The 20,928-nt window shown below is 39.1% G+C and overlaps 1 protein-coding gene across 5 annotated transcripts in view; it reads right to left on the minus strand.

Annotated features, from left to right (window-relative positions):
- Positions 1 to 614: 614 nt before the first annotated feature.
- Positions 615 to 20,928, minus strand: part of brpf3b (bromodomain and PHD finger containing, 3b) — a 74,744-nt gene continuing 54,430 nt past the window's right edge. For all 5 annotated transcript variants that reach the window (XM_086011352.1, XM_086011350.1, XM_086011351.1 and 2 more), the window contains exons 7-13: positions 17,004 to 17,270; positions 12,141 to 12,671; positions 11,785 to 11,893; positions 9,208 to 9,314; positions 8,315 to 8,412; positions 4,249 to 4,403; positions 615 to 2,168 (exon numbers count right to left, since the gene is read on the minus strand). In XM_086011352.1, coding sequence (XP_085867478.1) covers positions 1,985 to 2,168; positions 4,249 to 4,403; positions 8,315 to 8,412; positions 9,208 to 9,314; positions 11,785 to 11,893; positions 12,141 to 12,671; positions 17,004 to 17,270 — 1,451 coding nt within the window. In that variant the 3' untranslated portion in view covers positions 615 to 1,984. The remainder of the gene's footprint in view (positions 2,169 to 4,248; positions 4,404 to 8,314; positions 8,413 to 9,207; positions 9,315 to 11,784; positions 11,894 to 12,140; positions 12,672 to 17,003; positions 17,271 to 20,928) is intronic.

Raw genomic sequence — 20,928 nt, forward strand, 5'->3', positions numbered from 1 at the left:
ATGGGAGCTTTTATAGCACACTTGCAGCTGTCAAGTAATGAGATGATCCCATGGTCATACAACTCCCGACCACCTTACCTGACGTGATCCCCGAACAGCGTGGACGACCTTGTAAAATGGTAAGGTGAACTCAAAGAATACTTTTTAATGGGTAGTTAACAAGGTCATAATGACCTGAATTGCCTCCTCCGCCGCTGCGTGTCGGATCTGTTCAGCCCTGACACCCGACATCTAGGAAGTCACGTGGTGGCGGGTTCCCAATATTTTTCCCACCCGACCCACCACCGAACATGCCTGCTGATCCCCCGAAAAATTCCCCCTATATGACTACCACACACAAGCCATGTAGCATTTGCCATTTATTCCTAGATTTGTGCTTTGTATTTTATGGCAAGGAAGAATTTTCTCTTCTGCCAAAATTGTGAATTTATGCTCCAACACAAATAGACAGTAATCTTTGACTGGTCCAAATTATATGGACAACTTTTGCAGACACTCCCTAACTGGTTTCTTGGAAAAAATAAAAGTTGGATGTAATCTGAAGCATGTGTAAATTTTAGCTTGCAATTCATATCCCATTGATTTTGTTCAATGAATAAAGAGATAAAACAGGCCATTATTAATATCCAGTTTTAAGTATTTGGTCCAGAAAACATAACAGTTCTGTAGTGATCTTAATTTTAAACATACAAAAAATAACAGACAGGAACTGACCTACTGGTCCATCCAATTGTGATGTCTTGCGCTTCATAATACATACACCCCCCCCCACCACAACTGGAAGCCACGTAATCTCCTTGGAGGCGAAAAACCAAATAAAAACACAGGCCAATTAGGGAAAATAAATTTGGAAAATTCCTCTCCAACCCACTTAGGCAATCAAAACTAGTCCAGGAGAGCACTCAGGCCCTGATTACTGTCATAAGGTACCTACCTCTTGTATGAGGTAATCTCCACCCCAGCCAGAAACAGGTTCAGCTCTTGCTTGAAGGAATTAGCGGGGAATTTTGTTATTATATTTTGTCACAGGAGCTTCCCTTCAATGACTGTAATCACAGTGAAGTTGATAAGAGCAACTATATTTGGACAGGAGTGAAGAAACCGACTCCAAGTTATTGAGACTGGCCTATTTTGAAAGCTGACAAAAGGAGCTCAGCAATTAAAATTAGAAACTGTTAACTTCTAGTTCATCACATTTAATTCTCAGGAGAAAATATAGCCTCAGACAGTTGGATTGTAATAGATCAGAGGTAAAAGTACAGTTTCGCAAGTGTCAATTCTCATTTTTTCTCAACCATTACAGCTTCTTATAAACAGTACTAGAAAGCAAATAATCTTACTTTCTACAATAAATACAACATGAACATCCTGTGTTTCACAGTGGACACGCAGCTAATTTTAGGTCCCTAGGTATGTCAACATCATTGATATAATAGCCTGAATACATTAAAAACCAAAATCATAAAATGTAATAAAAAATGTTTTAAACTTGTACTACACAGTATACACAGGTCACAAGTCCACTGCATTTTAACAGAACAAATACTTTCAAACGTCAAATGGTATTGTTTCTCAAATAAATTACAGTGTGTGCGTACAAAACCCATTACCATCACAGAGAAGCTAAAGATTCAGATCTGCAGCCTTGAATAATTTAGTGTATAACAATATAATACAATTATATACATGGTTTTTCTTCCCCTTGGCGTCCACACAAAAGGCATTATAAACACTATGAACAGGATTTGTATTTGTAAATTTAAAGCATGATCTATGTTTAAATGAAGTAAACATGGCAAGAACAAGTCAAAGAAAGGCCATATAAGAATTGGCAGTGACAGAGGCTTTGTGTCGATCTGCTTAAAAGTATGAAAAAATAAAGAAAGGAAATTTAGTTTTTACAATGAGCAGAAATTAAGGTCTTTGATGCCTGATGTCACATCATACAATCTCCTTCCGCAACTTTGGTTATGTTTTATAACAGTCACATGTAGTTTGAGGTGAGAAAGCCATGTTCTCCGCGTACTCTGCTCAAATGGATCATTGCTCGGTCATAAGCAATTTGAACAGATTTCCGAATGCTTGATTTACGGCCTTCCATCATTTTCAGTTTGTCCACTGTGTCATCAATACCAAGAGGAAGTAATTTTGAACGGGGAAGCCACTGCCTGTTGATGAATACATTCGGAGGTTACAAGTCTTACAAACATACTGGACAGAAATTATCAGAAGAGTTATTTCAGTTTTGTGATGCCTGACTATCAATACAGCATGGCTTGAAACTACATAATCAAATTTTGAAAAATTAGAACAAAATATTATTGGTGCAAAGCACAATACACCTGATGTAAAGCCTGACGGGCGGGGAGTATGTGTGCTGGACACAGCGCCTCTAACTTGTACAAAAGCCATACTTAATTTAAGAGAGTGCTGTACATATCAAGACTGTTTGCTTTTGTAGGCTTAGAACTTAACTCTGTTTACACCAGACAACATACTATATGTAATGTACAGGAACTAAAAACAAGTCACAACACTGAGCAAATGGACAACTTTGCTTTATACTACAATTACTCAACTTTAGATGTAGTTATTTCCATTCTTCAAAAAAAGTCAAAGGAGAAAAAAATAAACAATCCAACTCCTTATAGAATAGTTTCCAACCAGAGGCATGACTATTTCCTTTCCATTCCCCATACAGAGCACTCACAATAACCACGCAAGTTATTTCTGACCAAATGAGGTGATGTGGAAAAGAAGAAATTTTGGTTAAGTCAGCGCGGAAATGTCTTTTTAAAGTAGTTGCTCTCCCATGGCATTGCTCATTGCTAGTCTGCGATCTGGACTGCGATTGTCATGTGTGTTCTAGTCTCATTCCAATCAGGGAAGTGGCACAGAACACAACGGAGCAAGGAAGGAAGCCAGATTTTAAACTTAATACAACTGAACCTTGTGAGAAGTAGGGGCTTACCTGCTTAATAGTGCTGATAATGCAGCAAGTTGGATGGCAGGTGTTCTTGGATTTTTTCCCCCCCAGATATTGGGCCGGATACCCACCCATAGGGACATCGGAAATGTCAGTTTCAGGCCTGCACAGCGCATGCGCTGGAAACCGGCATTTCCGATCTGTCAAGAAAGCTCTCGACAGATCCGCCGGCTGCCCTGGAGAAGGGCCTCTGCGGGCGGAGAGTTCTGCTTTTTGGAGACCCTCTGCCCGCAGAAAACCCTTACAATTCTTGCGCCTGGTAAAAGGCATAAGGCCTGCTTTTACCAGGATAAGAGTTGAAAAAAGTTAAAAAAAAAAAAAAATTCACTGCTTTATCATTTAAAAATACTTTTAAAAAAGTTTATTTTTAGCCCCATAAAAAACTTTATTTTTTTCAAAAATTTAAATTTTTGTTTAAAATAGTTAATTTATTGTAATTTCAAGTCATTTTAAAAATGTGACTTTAAAAAAAAATTTATTTAAAGTTTTACTATGTTTTGGGGGTGATCTCCATTCATATATTTGACAGGTCTTCCTGTCAAATGTATGAAGGGAGATTCCCTTCTGTGATTGGCTCCCCATGGCCCATGTGATCCCAGGGACGCTGTGAATTACCTGCGCCTCTGGGATACGTGGGCCCTGCGCACCTACAGTTTGGAGAGGCCCAGCACCGGAATTGTGCACGTCCCGGGAGCACTCAGGTAAGTGCACAGATTTTTCCAGATCGCAGTCCTCCGTCCGCGGGAGGCCTGCGATCGGAATATCTGGGCCATTATTTCCAGTCAGAATGTAGGGCAAATTTTTTTGTTTGTCCAATCACAATGCATCTTTAAAGCGCCAGACTTTTCTTTACCACCAGCAAGATTGGTCATTCACAGATCAAATTAGGACTTCATGTTTCTAAGCCCTACCCTGCCATTCCAGTGCTGTATTAGGCTGAAGAGAAAGTGGCAGTTCATCAGAGTGGCACACACACATTGACAGTAGTGTAGTGCAATGTACAGTGTGTCACGAAAGCATTCTGGGAGTCCACAACTTGGTTGAGACTCTTCCCACAAGAATCTGGGGAATGCAGCAAAACTCAAACCTTGGACTAATAGGTCTCTTAACAAAAATATACACAAAGACAGTTCAGACACAAAAATCAACTGTACAGGTTATGCACTGAATGTCCCAGTACATTTTTCAAAATCTATATGGAGTTAAACCAAATACACCTACACACAAGTCTTTAGTTCAGGTGTCATTTTTTTTCCACTTACCATGTTCTTTTGTTGTCAAAAAACAATACTAGGTAAAGTTTCTCTCCAGCTTCAGCGTGCATCTGTTCTCCTAGTTTTACTACATCCAACGGAGGTACAGGTATCGGGACACCATTGTGATATAAGCCATCTCGAGGCATGTTAGGATCTATGATCTACAAAGCAAAATATTACAGAAAATAATGGAAAAAATATTTTGTATTTGTATAGTGCCTGTTATGATCTCAGGGCATCCCAAAGCGCTTCACAGTCAATGAAGTACCTCTGAGGTACAGTCACTGTTGTAATGTAAGGGAACACCATATGCAAATTTACACACCAACAGTAATGAGGTAAATGACCAATTAATCATTTTTTCATGTTGTTGGTCAAGGAATAAACATCGAGGGAAAATAGAATGAGAGAGTAAACTAGCGAGAGACATAAAAACAGATTGTAAAAGCTTCTATAGGTATGTAAAAAGGAAAAGATTAGCGAAAGTAACTAGTGGAGTACCACAAGGATCAGTGCTTGGGCCTCAGCTATTCACAATCTTTATCAATGATTTGGATGAGGGGACCAAATGTAATATACCTAAGTTTGCTGATGATACAAAGCTAGATGGGAATGTAAGTTGTGAGGAGGATGCAGAGAGCCTTCAAGGGGATATAGACAGGCTAAGTGAGTGGGCAAGAACATGACAAATGGAATATAATGTGGAGAAATGTGAAGTTATCCACTTTTGTAGGATAAATAGAAAAGCAGAGTATTTTTTAAATGGTGAGAGATTGGGAAATGTTGGTGTTCAGAGGGACCTGGGTGTCCTTGTACACGAATCATTGAAAGTTAACATGCAGGTACAGCAATTAGGAAAGCAAATGGTATGTTCTTTATTACAAGAGGATTTGAGTATAAGAGCAAAGATGTCTTACTGTAATCATATAGGGCCCTGGTGAGACCACACCTGGAGTACTGTGTACAGTTTTGTCTCCTTACCTAAGGAAGGATATACTTGCCATAGAGGGAGTGCAATGAAGGTTCACCAGACTGGTTTCTGGGATGGGGGGGATTGTCCTATGAGGGGAGATTGAGTAGACTAGGCCTATATTCCCTAGAGTTCAGAAGAATGAGAGGTGATCTCATTGAAACATTCAAAATTTTTACAGGACTTGACAGGGTAGATGCTGGGAGGATGTTTCCCCTGGCTGGGGAGTCTAGCACCAGGGGTCACAGTCTCAGATCAAGGGGTCAGCCATTTAGGTTTGAGGTGAGGATATAGTTCTTCACTCAGAGGGTGGTGAATCTTTGGAATTTTCTACCCCAGAGGGCTGTATACTCAGTCATTGAGTATATTCAAGACAGAGGTTGATAGATTTTTGGATATTAAGGGAATCAAGGGATATGGGGATAGGGCAGGAAAGTAGAGTTGAGGTAGAAGATCAGCCTTGATCTTATTGAATGGTGGAGCAGACTCGATGGGCCTAATGGCCTACTCCTGCTCCTATTTCTTATGTTCTTATTGCCCAGGACACTGGGCGAATGCCCTTGCTCTTCTTCGAAAAGTAGCATGGGATCTTTTACATCCACCTGAGAGGGTAGAACATAAGATGTAAGAGCAGGAGTAGGCCATACGGCCCCTCGAGCCTGCTCCGCCATTCAATAAGATCATGGCTGATCATCCACCTCGACTCCACTTTCCCGCCCGATCTCCATATCCCTTGATTCCCCTAGAGTCCACAGATCTATCTATCTCAGCCTTGAATATGCTCAGACTCAGCATTCACAGCCCTCTGGGGCAGAGAATTCCAAAGATTCACAACCCTCTGAGGGAAGAAATTCTTCCTCATCTCAGTCTTAAATGGCCTACCCCTTATCCTGAGACTATGCCCCCTAGTTCTAGACACTCCAGCCAGGGGAAACAACCTCTCAGCATCTACCCTGTCAAACCCCTTCAGAATCTTGTATGTTTCAACGAGATCACATCTCATTCTTCTAAACTCCAGAGAGTATAGGCCCATTCTACACAATCTCTCATCATAGGACAGCCCTCTCATCCCTGGAATCAATCTAATGAACCTTCGTTGCACCGCCTCCAAGGCAAATATATCCTTCCTTAGATAAAGAGACCAAAACTGTGCTCAGTACTCCAAGTGTGGTCTCACCAAGGCCCTGCACAATTGGAGCAAGACTTCCTTACTCTTATACTCCAACCCCCTTGCAACATGCCATTTGCCTTCCTTATTGCTTGCTTGTACCTGCATGCTAGCTTTCTGTGTTTCTTGCACGAGGACACCCAAATCTCTCTGAACACCAACATTTGAAAGTTTCTCACCATTTAAAAAATATTCTGTTTCTCTATTCTTCCTACCAAAGTGAATAACCTCATATTTCCCTACATTATACTCCATCTGCCACCTTACTGCCCACTCACTTAGTCTATCTATATCACTTTGCAGACTTGGGCTGATAAGTGGCAGGTAACATTCGCGCCACAGAAGTGCCAGGCAATGGCTATCTCCCAACAAGTGAGAGTCTAACCACCTCCCCATGACATTCAACGGCATTACCATCACCAAATCCCCCCACCATCAACATCATGGGGGTCACCATTAACCAGAAACTTAACTGGACCAGCCACACAAATACTGTGACAACAAGAGCAGGTCAGAGGCTAGGTATTCTGCGGCGAGTGTCTCACCTCCTGAATCCCCAAAGCCTTTCCACCATCTACAAGGCACAAGTAAGGAGTGTGATGGAATATTCTCCACTTGCCTGGATGAGTGCAGCTCCAACAACACTCAAGAAGCTCGACACCATCCAGGACAAAGCAGCCCGCTTGATTGGCACCCCATCCACCACCTTAAACATTCACTCCCTCCACCACCAGCTTACCGTGGCTGCAGTGTGTGCCATCTACAAGATGCACTCCCAAACCCGCGACCTCTTCCTCCTAGAAGGACAAGGGCAGCAGGCGCATGGGAACACCACCACCTCCAAGTTCCCCTCCAAGTCACACACCATCCTGACTTAGAAGTATCTCGCCGATCCTTCATCGTTGATGGGTCAAAAGCCTGGAACTCCCTACCAAACAGCACTGTGGGAGTACCTTCACCACACGGACTGCAGTGGTTCACGAAGGCAGCTCACCACCACCTTCTCAAGGGCAATTAGGGATGGGCAATAAATGCTGGCCTTGCCAGCGACGCCTGCATCCCATAAATGAATTTTTAAAAAGATTCTTTGTGTTCTCCTCACAGCTTACCGTCCCACCTAGCTTTGTATCATCAGCAAACTTATACTTGCCTTGGAGGCGGTGCAACGAAGGTTCATTAGATTGATTCCTGGGATGAGAGAGCTGTCCTATGATGAGAGATTGTGTAGAAGGGCCTCGGTTCATGGTCTCATCTAAAAAGACAGCACCTCCAACAGTGCAGCACTCCCACAGTACTGTACTGAAGTGCTCAAGTCTCTGGAGTGGGGCTTGAACCCACAGTCTTCCGCCTCAGAAGCAAGATTTCTGCATACGCGCGGTATTTACAATGTAAAAGCCCATGCGCGGCCTGTGCAGGGCCTTTGGGTTTACTGCGTTGCCACGCACCTTAGCGAGAACATTGGTGCCCACCCTGTTTCCATATCCCTTTTTTCTTCAACCATCTATCTAACCTATTCTTAAATGCTGACATGATCCCATCTTCAATCACTAACTCCAGTAGTGCATTCCACAGCATCACACCCCTCTGTGACTTTTATCTTGCTCTCTATCCTAAATCTCTTAGGTTTAATCTTATCTGTGTCTCATCATTCTAGATCCCTCAGTCACTGAAAAGTCTGTTTCTATCTATTCTGTCCCATCCCTCCATAATTTTAAACCACCTCTATTGAACCACCCTGTAAATCTCTTCTATTCTATTGAAAACAGCCACAATGTCTTGTGTGATATTTAACATTATCCAAAGATTAAACTACATCCTAGAATCAGACAATTATTTCAGTTTGGTTGTTGAAGGTATTATGTAGATTTGCTCATTTTAGATATGGTGTTCCATTTTCAAATACTTAACGGGGAAACAAATATAATTTGACTTACTAGTGCTGGATAAGAAGGGTATCCTCTGCATTTGGCCCAAACTAGTTCCAGAGGCTCTAAAATAGCATCATTCTCAAAGGGTGTCCAGACCCCTCTCCCTATAAAAAAAACACAAGAAAAATAGAAGTAGCATTAATAAAGCTTATATATAACGATGTAAATTCTGCAATTTCACTCATTTAAAAAATAAATACCCAGCCATCTTGGACAATGCAATACTCCTCCGCGCAACCTTGAACTGAACTAATGCACTTGACATAAAATTCATTTATTTCAATTTCCTTTGTTTTTCAAAAAAAGGTCTGCATTTGCTTTGTTTTAATTAAAAGGCACTATTCCTTTGCTTTGTTTTAATTAAAAGGCACTCTTCATTTGTTATCTTTTAATGCTGCTAGAAATAATCGTTGTTAAAACAGGAATTATTGCTAGAAAGATAAACCAGAAAATAAACCAGTCGGGTGTTATGCACTTTTTTCTTAAACTTTTTTTTTTTTTTAAAGAAATAAATGATCCAGGAAACAGCTACAGCAGAAAATTTACCAACTCTAAACAGCAAGTGGTACCATTTTGATGAAAAATTGTATTTGGCAAACCTTTTTCTGTTTTTACATAATGCAGTGATGTAAATCACACTGAAATGTATCACTGCATAACTTGCATGAAATATTAAGAAAATAATGTGGTCTTTCTCTCTTTCACTTACAGTTTTTCATGAAGGTACCCTGCCAAGACATAGTAACAGAGTAACTACACAATGGTAAAATTAGAGGGACAGGTTTCCCTTATCCTTCTGGCATGCTTCACACTGTCTCATTAGTAATATTTATTTCACAGTCTTGTAACTTTATTCTTACAGCCAATTAAAGCTTAATTCTTACTGCTGTGCAACGTACCTGATGTATTGTAATCTCCACAAGATACATCCCTATTGCCATTGTCAAGATAATGCGCTCGAGCAAGAGCTGGCTTCCCTCGACTACGTTTGGGTGGAGACAAGCCACTAAAAGAGGAAATACAATATTAATCACGGATAGTATTTATAAAGCTAATGGACACAAACTTATTTCAAAAACTTGCTTTTGAACACACTCAATCCACAAATATGAGGTAGTATGCAATAGTAGTTGATTGGCAGAGAAGTAAAAACGATACATTCAGCAACAAAATGAAAGCAGGTTACCACACTTCGCTATTTTGAAAATATTTGTTATGCTGCCTGTGGCTCCAGATAGTAACTCTCACACGTGGGATTGAGAACACTTTTCTGCTATTACCAGAGTACCCACAATTACATCTTTTCCATGCATCCTGTCAACTATAATAGCCCATAATACCCTAAAATGCAACATGTTTCAGAATTGAGTGAAAACACTGAAACTTACTGTTTACTATTAATACAGTAAAAGATTATGTGAAGAAGGCTGTAGCTGTTCATAATTTTGTAAGTGGTTGTACACAAGCCATAACTTAATGGACGTTCTGTTCAAGAAAGCACCGAGTAGTCGGATAGTGCAGCATGTTAATGTATTAATTTGCTGTGGTACTAAGTGATAGAAAAAGGCTGTGTGTTAATTGCCCGAGTTCACCACCTCAGGTCACTAAACTGAGAAAAGTAACTTTGGTGAGTTTTCCCAACTGTTGTACAGTAGAAGCAAGTCAACTACTGTCTTGGATTCACACTAGCAACGGAATCAAGGGCAACATAGATAGAGGCAAGGGAGCAAGTCACCTGGCTCCCCTCTCAGTCAGGAAATCCAGAAGAGAAAACAAAAACTGAAAATGGGGACAAACTTTAAATAAACTGACAAATACAAAATTCTAATGTCGATGGCTAAAGCTATTGCGATCTCCGCAGAAACCTGAGCTAAAGGTTGGATTGTAGTAAGAATTTGTGACTTGCTGGGGGAAGGGGCAATCCAAATTTGGTATTTCTTCTATAAATATATTCAAGGAGTTAGATATATTTCTTAAAGCTAAAGGGATCAAGGGATATGGGGAGAAAGCAGGGACAGGGTACTGAATTTGGATGATCAGCCACGATCTCATTAAATGGCGGAGCAGGCTCAAGGGGCCGAATGGCCTACTCCTGCTCCTATCTTCTATGTTTCTATAAATATATTCAAGAAGGAGTTAGATATATATTTCTCCATTCAGAATAGAAATTCAGTAGGGGTTTTACACTAAAAAGTAGTCAAGAGATTTTGTTAAATGTGTTTTATCGATATGTAGGAATCCACTAAGCTGCTTAAAGTGGTTTGGTGGAAGTTTATCACAAAAAATCATTTTAAGTTTTAAAAAATAATTGGACATGTAACGTGTGTTTAAATCTGGCTTAATTCCCCTTCCATTTTTAATATGCAGTATGTTATGTTCAAATGCTTTCCATCATCTTATCATAAACTGCATTTTAAAGTTAAAAAAGGTTAATGAAATATTCTCGGTACACAGATTACACCCTACACAAGCTACAGCAAAATGTGTACTGCAGCATACTGCACTGACTATATATGAGGCATTAGAACATGCTGGAGTACCAAAACATGATGCCATGTCTGCCCCATACCAAAAGGGTTCCTGGTCTCACCACAGACATTGTGGGAAGGCACCAATTAGATGCCAGGTACTTCTCCACTGGGAATGGAGGAGGAAAAGGAAAAACAAAAGTCGGAGGAGGAAAAGGAAAAACAAGTGTTGAAGCAGGATTAAATCGTTAAGCCACTCTTATTTATCCAACAGTCAGCTCAAGAATAGACTGGTAGAGGCCTGTGAGCAGATCACCTACTCTGTTAGAAGAGGGTGCATACCCATTGCTAAATAAGTTATGTATTTTAAGATTGTAAAATAGTATGATTGACTACAATTTCTATGGTATTGTTTTAGGAAAAACACCATAATTTATACTCTTTATTTAATCTGCAGGGGAAATTTGTACTCTGGGTGAGAGATATCAGTGCTGGAGAAGTAAAGATTTTTCTCACTTGCTGAAATTTGTGTTGGCATCAAATATCCGACGGTATGTTCAAGATTAAACTCCCTCTACAATGTCCCAACTGCATTAGTGTAACTTTTTCATTTATCAAACCAACCATGTCCAAGTGAAGCAGCGAGGTCAGGTGTAGCACAGGATTCAGGTCACTATACAATATCCCAAGATATGCCTCCCTCGCAAATGCAATAGAGTAACATTTTCATTTCCGGCACCAGCTGTCCTTATAGTATCTCAAAGCCAACTTAGTTTTGGAAGTTATTATTGGAAGTTTTGTATAGTCAGAAGGGAAATAAGTGCACACAACTCAGTCTGGGCACGGTTTCAACCTGCACCCTAGAGGTGAAAAAACAGCCTTCTAATCCACTGATCCACCCAATTCCCCAACAAATATGCACATTTAATTAATCTTTATGATCATATGATCTATTACATGCATGGAAGTCAGCATAACTTTATAGCATTTTCAGGTTTTAATAATTACCTGTTACTGTCAAATGCCCCATTGCTTCCAAGACTAGAACTACACTCAGAATCCGAGTAGCTCTCTGCATTTGACAACTGGGGGTGTTTTCCAAACCCATTTGAAAGCCCTGTGCAGATAAATGTACAAAGTTTCAGCAAAACATAGTCCTCAAATATAAAATGCTTATTTTAAATAAAGAAAACCCAACAGACTGACTCGCCCTGCTAGATAACAGCTGTTGACTGACCACAGAGCAGCACACATAGTGGCTACAAAGAAATCCATGGACTATACTTTTAAGCTGTCCAAACAGGAGAAGGTTCAGCTACTGACAAACAGCACTTCTGAGGAGAAAAGCAATGGAGAAGGATTACCTAGCTCTGTAGGTGTGCATGGAGATTTCTCACTTTCACTGTCTGAGCTACAGCTCAGACTTTGGGGTCGTTTCCTTGACTGACGTAAACTCTGTAGTTTTGAGAGTGTCCCTGGTGAAGTATTCAGTGCCAACTGTTCTGTTTGGTGCTGGCTGTCTCCATTCTCCACTGGCTGACCAGAGCCCTTCTGTAACTTTACTCCATTTTTGGCCTTCCTAAAAAGAACAGATGTACGTCTGCCCACTTCATTGACCGACTGAGCTGCTGTGTCTGAGGTAGGGAGAGCTAGGCCATTTACACCACTGTCACTGAGGAGACGCTGAAGAGTATGAGTGCCAAGGGCTTCCTTTTGTAGTGTTTTTCTGTTGAGAACATCGCTGTCAGATTTAATTCGTTTGTGCAGTCTGCTGTGTGCCCTGCTCTCACTCACAGGTTTGAGGGTAGGAGGGTCTGTGTGGGTTTCAGAGTCTGAGGGCGAAGGTGCCGGTCCCGTAGGTTCTAATGTAGGCGGGAGTGAAGATTTGGAATCCTCTGTGGGGAGGAAGGAAAAAAAAGAATTATACCCATTTTTCCAAACTTACATTCACTCCAGTTTATTCAACTTTCAAACATTTGCACTGCTTCATTAAATTAACTTGTGCATTTTCCAAACATTATTAAATGACTCTGATTATTCCAAATAATGAATATCAAAGCCAAAATTCAAAGTGCCATTTAATCCAACCTTAAAACCAAAAATATGTATTGAAGAATACTTAAAATTCATAAATTGCTATTCCAGAATTATTTTTTCCAATGGAGCTTTTTCATCACCTTTGCAGCAAAGACAATTATGCAAGTGCTGGGCTGTTCTTCTTAGGGGTTACGAACTTCAAAGAACGGTAGTGGCTCTCTCATAGCATTGCACATATTAAGTCAAAGAATATGGCGATAGATTTTTAACTTATCGCCTAGGGGTCTAACTGGCACGGTGGACTGACTGCTCATTATAGAAACCAGAAATGAAAACTGGGCAGTTTCTAGAACAGGCAGCCAATCCACAGTTGAAAATCTACTCCATGGTCTCTCTTTTACCCATCTATTGTATTCATGTTGCTATTTCCTCTGTCTGTCTCACTCTCTCTCCCTAACTCTTAGAGACAAGATTGCTTCTCCATCTCCTATCCCCTCCCCCATTACTGGTGCTTCTCCCTACCCCATCCCTTTTCGACCTACCTCTTCCCCTTTGATCTACCCACCCATTCAACCCCTGAATCCTTCCCACCCACATTACTCTTAAGCCTCCATTCACTCCCCCTTACGCCGTTCCAGAGCAGGTGGCGAGAGGTCTCTTCACCTTCACCCTGTCTCCATCCTCCTATACATTTACCTCAGAGCTTTGTTTGCTTTCAAAATTCAGTTTTTAAAAAAGGTTAAATTAGGACAAGGAAAGCCACTGTCCATCTACCTTGCACTCTGGTTTCTCAGTCTGTCTGTGCCTCTGTGATACTAACATCAGTAAGTAGAATGTTTACATTTCCTGTCAAGAAAAGTTGATCGAGGCTTCAAACAAAAAAGCTACAACAGGTGTGTAATTACTGCAGTCTGTCATTTTTCACAACAAATCTCAAGCCTCTGTGTTTAAAAAAATACAGCATAAACTTTATTTGAATAAAGTCTTTTGATTTTCTCCTTAACTTTTCTTCAATTTTTTTTTTGAAAAACACTACAGAAACTGCTGGAAACTAAAGAAAAATATCCACGTGAGCAGACTAGATGGCACTGATGCATGCTGGAAAAATGGGCATACTGCACATGCTTAGACTGTGCAGTCTGCAATCAGATAATAAGAGTATCAAATCTGGGCAAAAATATCAAGCCCAAGCTTTTGAGAGGCTGATGGTATTAAAAAGTCACTAGACAACTTAAAAAAGACTTGCATTTTTATAGTGCCTTTCACGACCTCAGGACGTCCCAAAGCGCTTTACAGCCAATGAAGTACTTTTGAAGTGTAGTCACTGTTTTAATGTAGGAAACGCAGCAGTCAAGTTGCGAGGTCCCACAAACAGCATTATGATAATGACCAGATAATGTTTTTAGTGATGCTGTTTGAGGGATAAATATGGATTATTTATTCATGTTATACCGTGAGATGTATAATGTTTTGCATTTTACCCCATGTGTTTCAGTTCCACTTTCCAAGACTACACTGGTTCCATGCTGTTACCACCTTATTAACTGACCTGTCAGTCAAACAAACCCAGGATTTACATCTACAACCCTGACCAGTATATTAACCCACCATTCATTTCAAGAATGCAGAGCAATGACACCTTTTACCCTTAAAGGGACACAGCTACATTCTATTTACAGGGCATCGTATTTGCATCCTTCTAAAATTGTGCACTCTCTGTCTTACCATGAACAGCACCATGGAATATTCACTACTACTATATAATAAAAATGGTACTCTCTGCATGTTATATTACAGATGCAAAACAATCTTATAATGTTATATGCTTCTGAGCTGGAGCTTGAAACAGACAAGCACATTCCAATTTGCAAACTTTCCTAATGAAACAACAAATGATTTGAGGCTCTATTAATAATTAAGACTTAATGGTCTTAAAGGAACATGGCTCGGTCTTATTAGCAAAATAATACATTCTGTAGTACATGATATAATAGTCCTATGCTTATAAAACATCATATCCTCATAAAACATCATATCCTCTAACTTACCGTGTGCAATGCCATAGGAGACTGCTATTAAGTACAGTGAATATAAAAACCGTTGCAATAAGTACTGCATCGAGTGTGCATTTTGTCTGTAACATTTGAAACTGATTTGTGAATATGGAATTTTAGCCAAGCAGCACAAATCACAATGGAAGAGGTAGGGAATGTATGAAACAAATGTGAGGAGAGACTGCAAATAAAAACTACCAGTAAAGACCAATCAAGATTAAGCAGTCATTTAAATTTACTAATATAAAAGATAGGCCAAAGCAAACAAATTAAATCACTCCAAATATTTTTGAAAAACTTTTGTGCGGGTGCTCCATCCTAGTTTCTGCACTAAGCTAAGCAGTTACCACTGGAAATGAGATTTGTAGTATAAAGGCCAAAAATTACAATATTTAGAAGAAAAATATTAAAACTTATGCGTAACATTTTCTGTACTTAAAAAGACTAACAATGGCTTCCATTGGAAGCCTGTTCTATATGAGAAGTGTGAGCATTGAATTCATACAGCTTCCCAGACCAATCATTGTCAGCTGAAAAGGTTCACGTTGCTAGGTTACAGCTCCGAGCATGCACCCGTGCCTTCAACTTTTAGAAATGTTTTCAACCAACACAACACTGACATTCATTGAGCCTGCCCGGGCTTGCTGTTTATAAACCCACATTCTCTCCACAATCTGGTGTAGCAATAGGAAATTTACTGAGAATGAAAATGCCTACGAAAACTATTTTTATAACAGTTAAAGTAAACAGCATCATTTGTTTGGTACAAACATCAAATGAAAGATAAAAGTATGAACTGCAACTTTTTCTGAAGTCATTTCCATGAAATAAAAACAATGGATACTGTATTCAAGGGATTGGTTACAGTGTATTACATTATATGGCACATAAAACTTTAAACAATTACAAATTCCAAAAGTGGAGTCTTTCTATTATGTAATATATCCTAACATAATTACAGCAGCTGCCTTTCTTTTTACTTGTTTGTGATTGCCGTATAAATAACAACTGTTCATACGAACAGCAGCAACTTCTGGAAAAACTGCACCATTATTCAAGTTTGGAAGGAAGCTCTAAATAAAGTCCTGAATTTAAAAGTTATCCAATAGGTTCTACTTAAAATACACCAGATACTGCTGCAGATATCTGCTAGAGAAGAAAAGATGCAAATAAAAAGATTAAACTGAAGTTTATTACATTTCATGTCCTTCACTATTAAAAAGACATGAACAGTAAAGATCTCCTGTATTACAGGAAACTGTGAGATATCCGGCACCGACGGGACCGGCGTGTTGCCGATCTATCAAAACTGCCGGACATACAAAGTTAACGTTGAAGCATACGGAGGTTTTCATCTCCGTATCTGACAACAAACACCGTTGCTTAGCAACAACTTCTAAAGAGTCAGCTGCAAGCGTCTCTAGCTGAAGCTGTTGCTATAGTTACAGACCTTGCAGTGCCTGACTGGGGGAAAAAAAACGAGATCTAAAAATACTTATAGAAAACGGCTCCTGATTTTTGCCGTTAGATTGAGTATTCCGGACATACAACCTCCGGATAAACCAAAGTTTCCTGTACATGCATATATTTATTTATGTAACTGGTATTTATGTATCTATTTACAGGGGGTAAAGAACTATTAGTTTCCAGGAATCAATCAAAAACACTTATCTCACTGTCACTAAGGAAATTGCTTACAAACTTTCCAAATTCTTTCAACGGATAAATCTATTTTAAACACTTATATATCCACATATCTCAGTACTGTGGTTGAATTCTTAAATCCTTCCTGCTTCATTATATTGAATGCATGGTGCAAACTAATTCCACCTTAGTTGTAAGAACTCAATAAAAACACAAAAATGTTCTATGCTAACTGACTGCACTGTAAATGGCTCATCAGGCTAATTTTTTTCTTCAAGAACAGCATTCTTCTGCCTCTTGAATTATTCCAGAGTTTTTGTCTCCACTACCCTACTCAGAAGACCATTCCAGGTATTAATCAATGTCTGTATTAAAAGACACTGTCTGACATCAGTCCTCTGATTAGCTTGTAATTATGCCACCTTGTTCTGGAGATCTATGGTGCATTTTTTTTTTTAATACATAGATGATATACAGTAAAATATACCACACCTCTCTCAGCGCTATCCTCGTGGCCTTCAGCCAGTGGTTTTTCGTTATCCTCCTTCGACAATTCAGAGTAGTTGCCGTTATGCAGATGCTGCTGTTGTGCCAGTTTATGCCTGATGCTGTTAATTTCTCTCCTCAGTAATCTTACGCGTTTTGATCTAGCTCCACTCGACTTCATGGTACACGTTATGTCCAATTTATCTAGCAACTCTTTCAGCTGGTCCTCCAACGACAGATGAGCTCTGTTCTCTGGTATCAGCATGTTATCCACTGAAGAACCAATCAAAACATATAATGAATTCAAGAATTCCCCATGGTCAGTAATGTATGTTCTGCTTTTAATTTTCTTAGTCTGGTTTGCATTATGATTAAAGTACATGAAAGGAGTATTTTAAGCATCATATTGAAGCCAACATTCGGAGCAGGCTCGAAGGGCAGTCTGGCTCCTAATTCTTATAATCTTGACATTCATAAATATGAATTCACAGAATTAATATTTTGACTACACAGCTAATGGACCTATTTACCATATGTGAAAGATCAGTAATGCAATATTAAACAATGATAATGTAAATATTAAAATTTTAAAAATAAGATTCCACTGCATTAACCCACAGACTGAAGTTAATCAATTATGATTGAATCCTAAGTGAATTATAATTTCAAATCACAATAATCTAATGAATGGTTACAAAAATTACAGAAAATGTCCCCAGTCATTGAACACAGTAACATCCAATATTTAACAGCATTACATGCAAAACTTTGTGCGTTAACTTTAATGCATTTTAGTCTCAAACTTTGTCTCTTGCTTACAATTCAGCAATATAAACACCAAATGACTAAAAACATCACTGATGTTTGAATTTGACGGAATTATATCTAATCCAATGCAATAGGCTCGACTGATGACAGAAACTGGGTATTAACAAGCACATGATGTCACAGGGCTAATAATCCGAGGTGTCCATTATCAGAAAATCAAATGCAATGTGACTACTTCAATTATCATTTAGATTAATGGTTAAACATGAGGGATTATGGTTGAAATGGATTATTTGGTCTAAAAGTGAAATTAATTTCAAGCCTGCTATTATTTCTAAACTTGGTATGTAATATTTTGAGGTACTAATTCAGACCACTTTTATTTTTTCGAGATTGTCATGATTTCTTTATGGAATAAAGAAAGTTATCAGCATAGATGATATATGGGCTAAATTAAATTATAAAACAAACCATCTTTAAATTTATGTAATAATCCAACAGCACCTACAAAAAGGTTATGTACAGCAGATAAATCTATTTTATAAACATATGTCCACATATCTCAGTATTACGGTCTTGAATCCTTAAACCGTTCCCACTTGATTATATCGAGTACACGGTGTAAACTAATTCCACCTAGTTGTAAGGAGTCAATAACTACAGGAACATGCCCTATGCTAACTGCACTGCAGTTACTGTTTCAGCAAAACTATAGGGTAAAAAAGATGGTTACTGTCTTAGGTGGCATAAACAATCAGATAATTTCTCCCTTTGGTTAGAGGCAACAGAGCTGATGCGACAGTGTATACAGCTGCCATTCTATCGGGGTGTCATATTACTGGCCTGGACAGACCCTGCCAGCCCACTGGTTTTGTTTTGACCCCAGTGCTATGGAATCTTCTCTGCTTTGTAAATGGGTACACCCCACAGCATTGACAGGCAAGACAAAACAGACTCGTTTCGATTTCACTCACTATTAATTGCAAAAATGCTACATTAATGATTTAAAACATTTAAACCTCAACTTCCAAACAGAAAAAATGTTTTTGTAAATTTTGCTTTATTTTTTAATGTAATAAGCATCACATTCAGTACATTTTAAACTCCATTCCCCCAAAAAACAATTTCTGGCAGTAACTCAATTGTACTAGGATACTATATGTTAATATACCAAAAACCTAACATACAGAACTTAAAATCCCTACGGTCATTTACAAATCGCTCCATGGCATCATTCACACCTACCTCTGCAAGCTCCTAGAGCCATATATGCCAGTGTGTACCTTCCATTCTTCTGACTTGGTCCTTCTCTGCCTCACCCCTCCCTCTACTTCAAATGGCACAGCCTTCAACCATCTTAGCTCTACAGTCTGGAACATTTTCCCTAAATCACTCTCCCGTGCCACCTCTTATGGCTTCAGTCACCTCCTCGAATACTTACCCTATTATTTTGTGTCTGTCTCTGCTTCTATATAGCACTTTGGATGTTTAGTACATTAAAGGCACTACAAATGGCACGGCAATGGTACCTCTTTTCCTGTATGTCGTACTCTATTTGTATGCCAATTAAATATATTCTCTACACCTATGTTTCTTTTTGGATATATCTCTTACTTATGAGGATGACATGAAAAAAATAGGTGACTAAACCATTGCAAAAAGATATTAAAAAATGAAAACAGTGTTGCAACTGATCTATGGGAACATATGTCTGAGGGACATGGCTGAAATAATTTTTCAAAGATAATTAAAAATTAAAAATGCATTTCCTGTGGTACTGCTTGTGTTTTTTAAACATATCAATTTCTGCCTTTCACATACCACAGTTACATGATTAAATAAATGTTTACTACGTATGTATTGCAGTTACATAAATAAAATAAATCTGAGCACCTAATCTTGTTCTGACACTTGTTATATAATAAATGGAATAGATCCACTAAATTCCTTACATGATCAGTGGTGTACATTTAAGGAGTTATTTTACAACTTCCAAAAAATATATATTTCACTGAGAAGGGTGTAAAAGAAAAGACAGCCATCCGTGGCTAAGTAAAGAAATTAAGGATAGTATTCGAATAAAAACAAGGGCATATAAGGTAGCCAAATCTAGTGGGAGGATAGAGGATTGGGAAAACTTTAAAAGACAGCAAAAAATAACAAAAAGATTGATTAAGAAAGGGAAGATAGATTATGAAAGTAAATTAGCAAAAAATATAAAAACAGATAGTAAGAGTTTTTCTAGTTATATAAAAAGAAAAAAAGGGTGGCTAAAGTAAATGTTGGTCCCTTAGAGGATGAGACCGGGAAATTAATGGTGGGAAATATGGAGATGGCAAAAACACAATGAATATTTTATATCAGTCTTTACAGTAGAAGACACTAAGAATATCCCAACACTGGACAAACAGGGGGCTAAAGGGGGGGGGGGGGGGGGAGGAGCTAAACACGATCAAAATCACTAAGGAAGTGGTACTCGGTAAAATAATGGGACTCAAGGCGGATAAATCACCTGGACCTGATGGCTTACATCCTAGGGTCTTGAGGGAAGTGGCGGTAGGGATTGTGGATGCATTGGTAATAATTTTCCAAAACTCCCTTGACTCGGCAAAGGTCCCGGCAGACTGGAAAACTGCTAATGTAACACCCTTATTTAAAAAGGACAGTAGACAGAAGGCTGGAAACTATAGACCGGTTAACCTAACATCTGTGGTAGGTAAAATTTGGGAGTCCATTATTAAAGGAGACAGTAACAGGACATTTGGATAATCATAATTTAATAGGACAAAGTCAGCATGGTTTTATGAAGGGGAAGTCATGTTTGACAAATTTGCTGGAGTTCTTTGAGGAAGTAACATATAGGGTGGATAAAGGGGAACCAGTGGACGTAGTGTATTTAGACTTCCAAAAGGCATTTGACAAGGTGCCACACAAAAGATTATTGCTTAAGATAAAAAATCACGGGATTGGGGGTAATATTCTGGCATGGATAGAGGATTGGCTATCTAACAGAAGGCAGAGAGTTGGGATAAATGGTTCATTCTCAGACTGGCAATCAGTAACAAGTGGTGTTCCGCAGGGGTCAGTGCTGGGTCCCCAACTCTTTACAATCTATATTAACAATTTGGAGGAGGGGACCGAGTGTAACGTATCAAAGTTTGCA

The sequence above is a fragment of the Somniosus microcephalus genome, chromosome 18 (assembly GCF_052327205.1).
Source record: "Somniosus microcephalus isolate GS21.2 chromosome 18, FLI_Smic_1.0, whole genome shotgun sequence".
Classification (NCBI taxonomy): domain Eukaryota; kingdom Metazoa; phylum Chordata; class Chondrichthyes; order Squaliformes; family Somniosidae; genus Somniosus; species Somniosus microcephalus.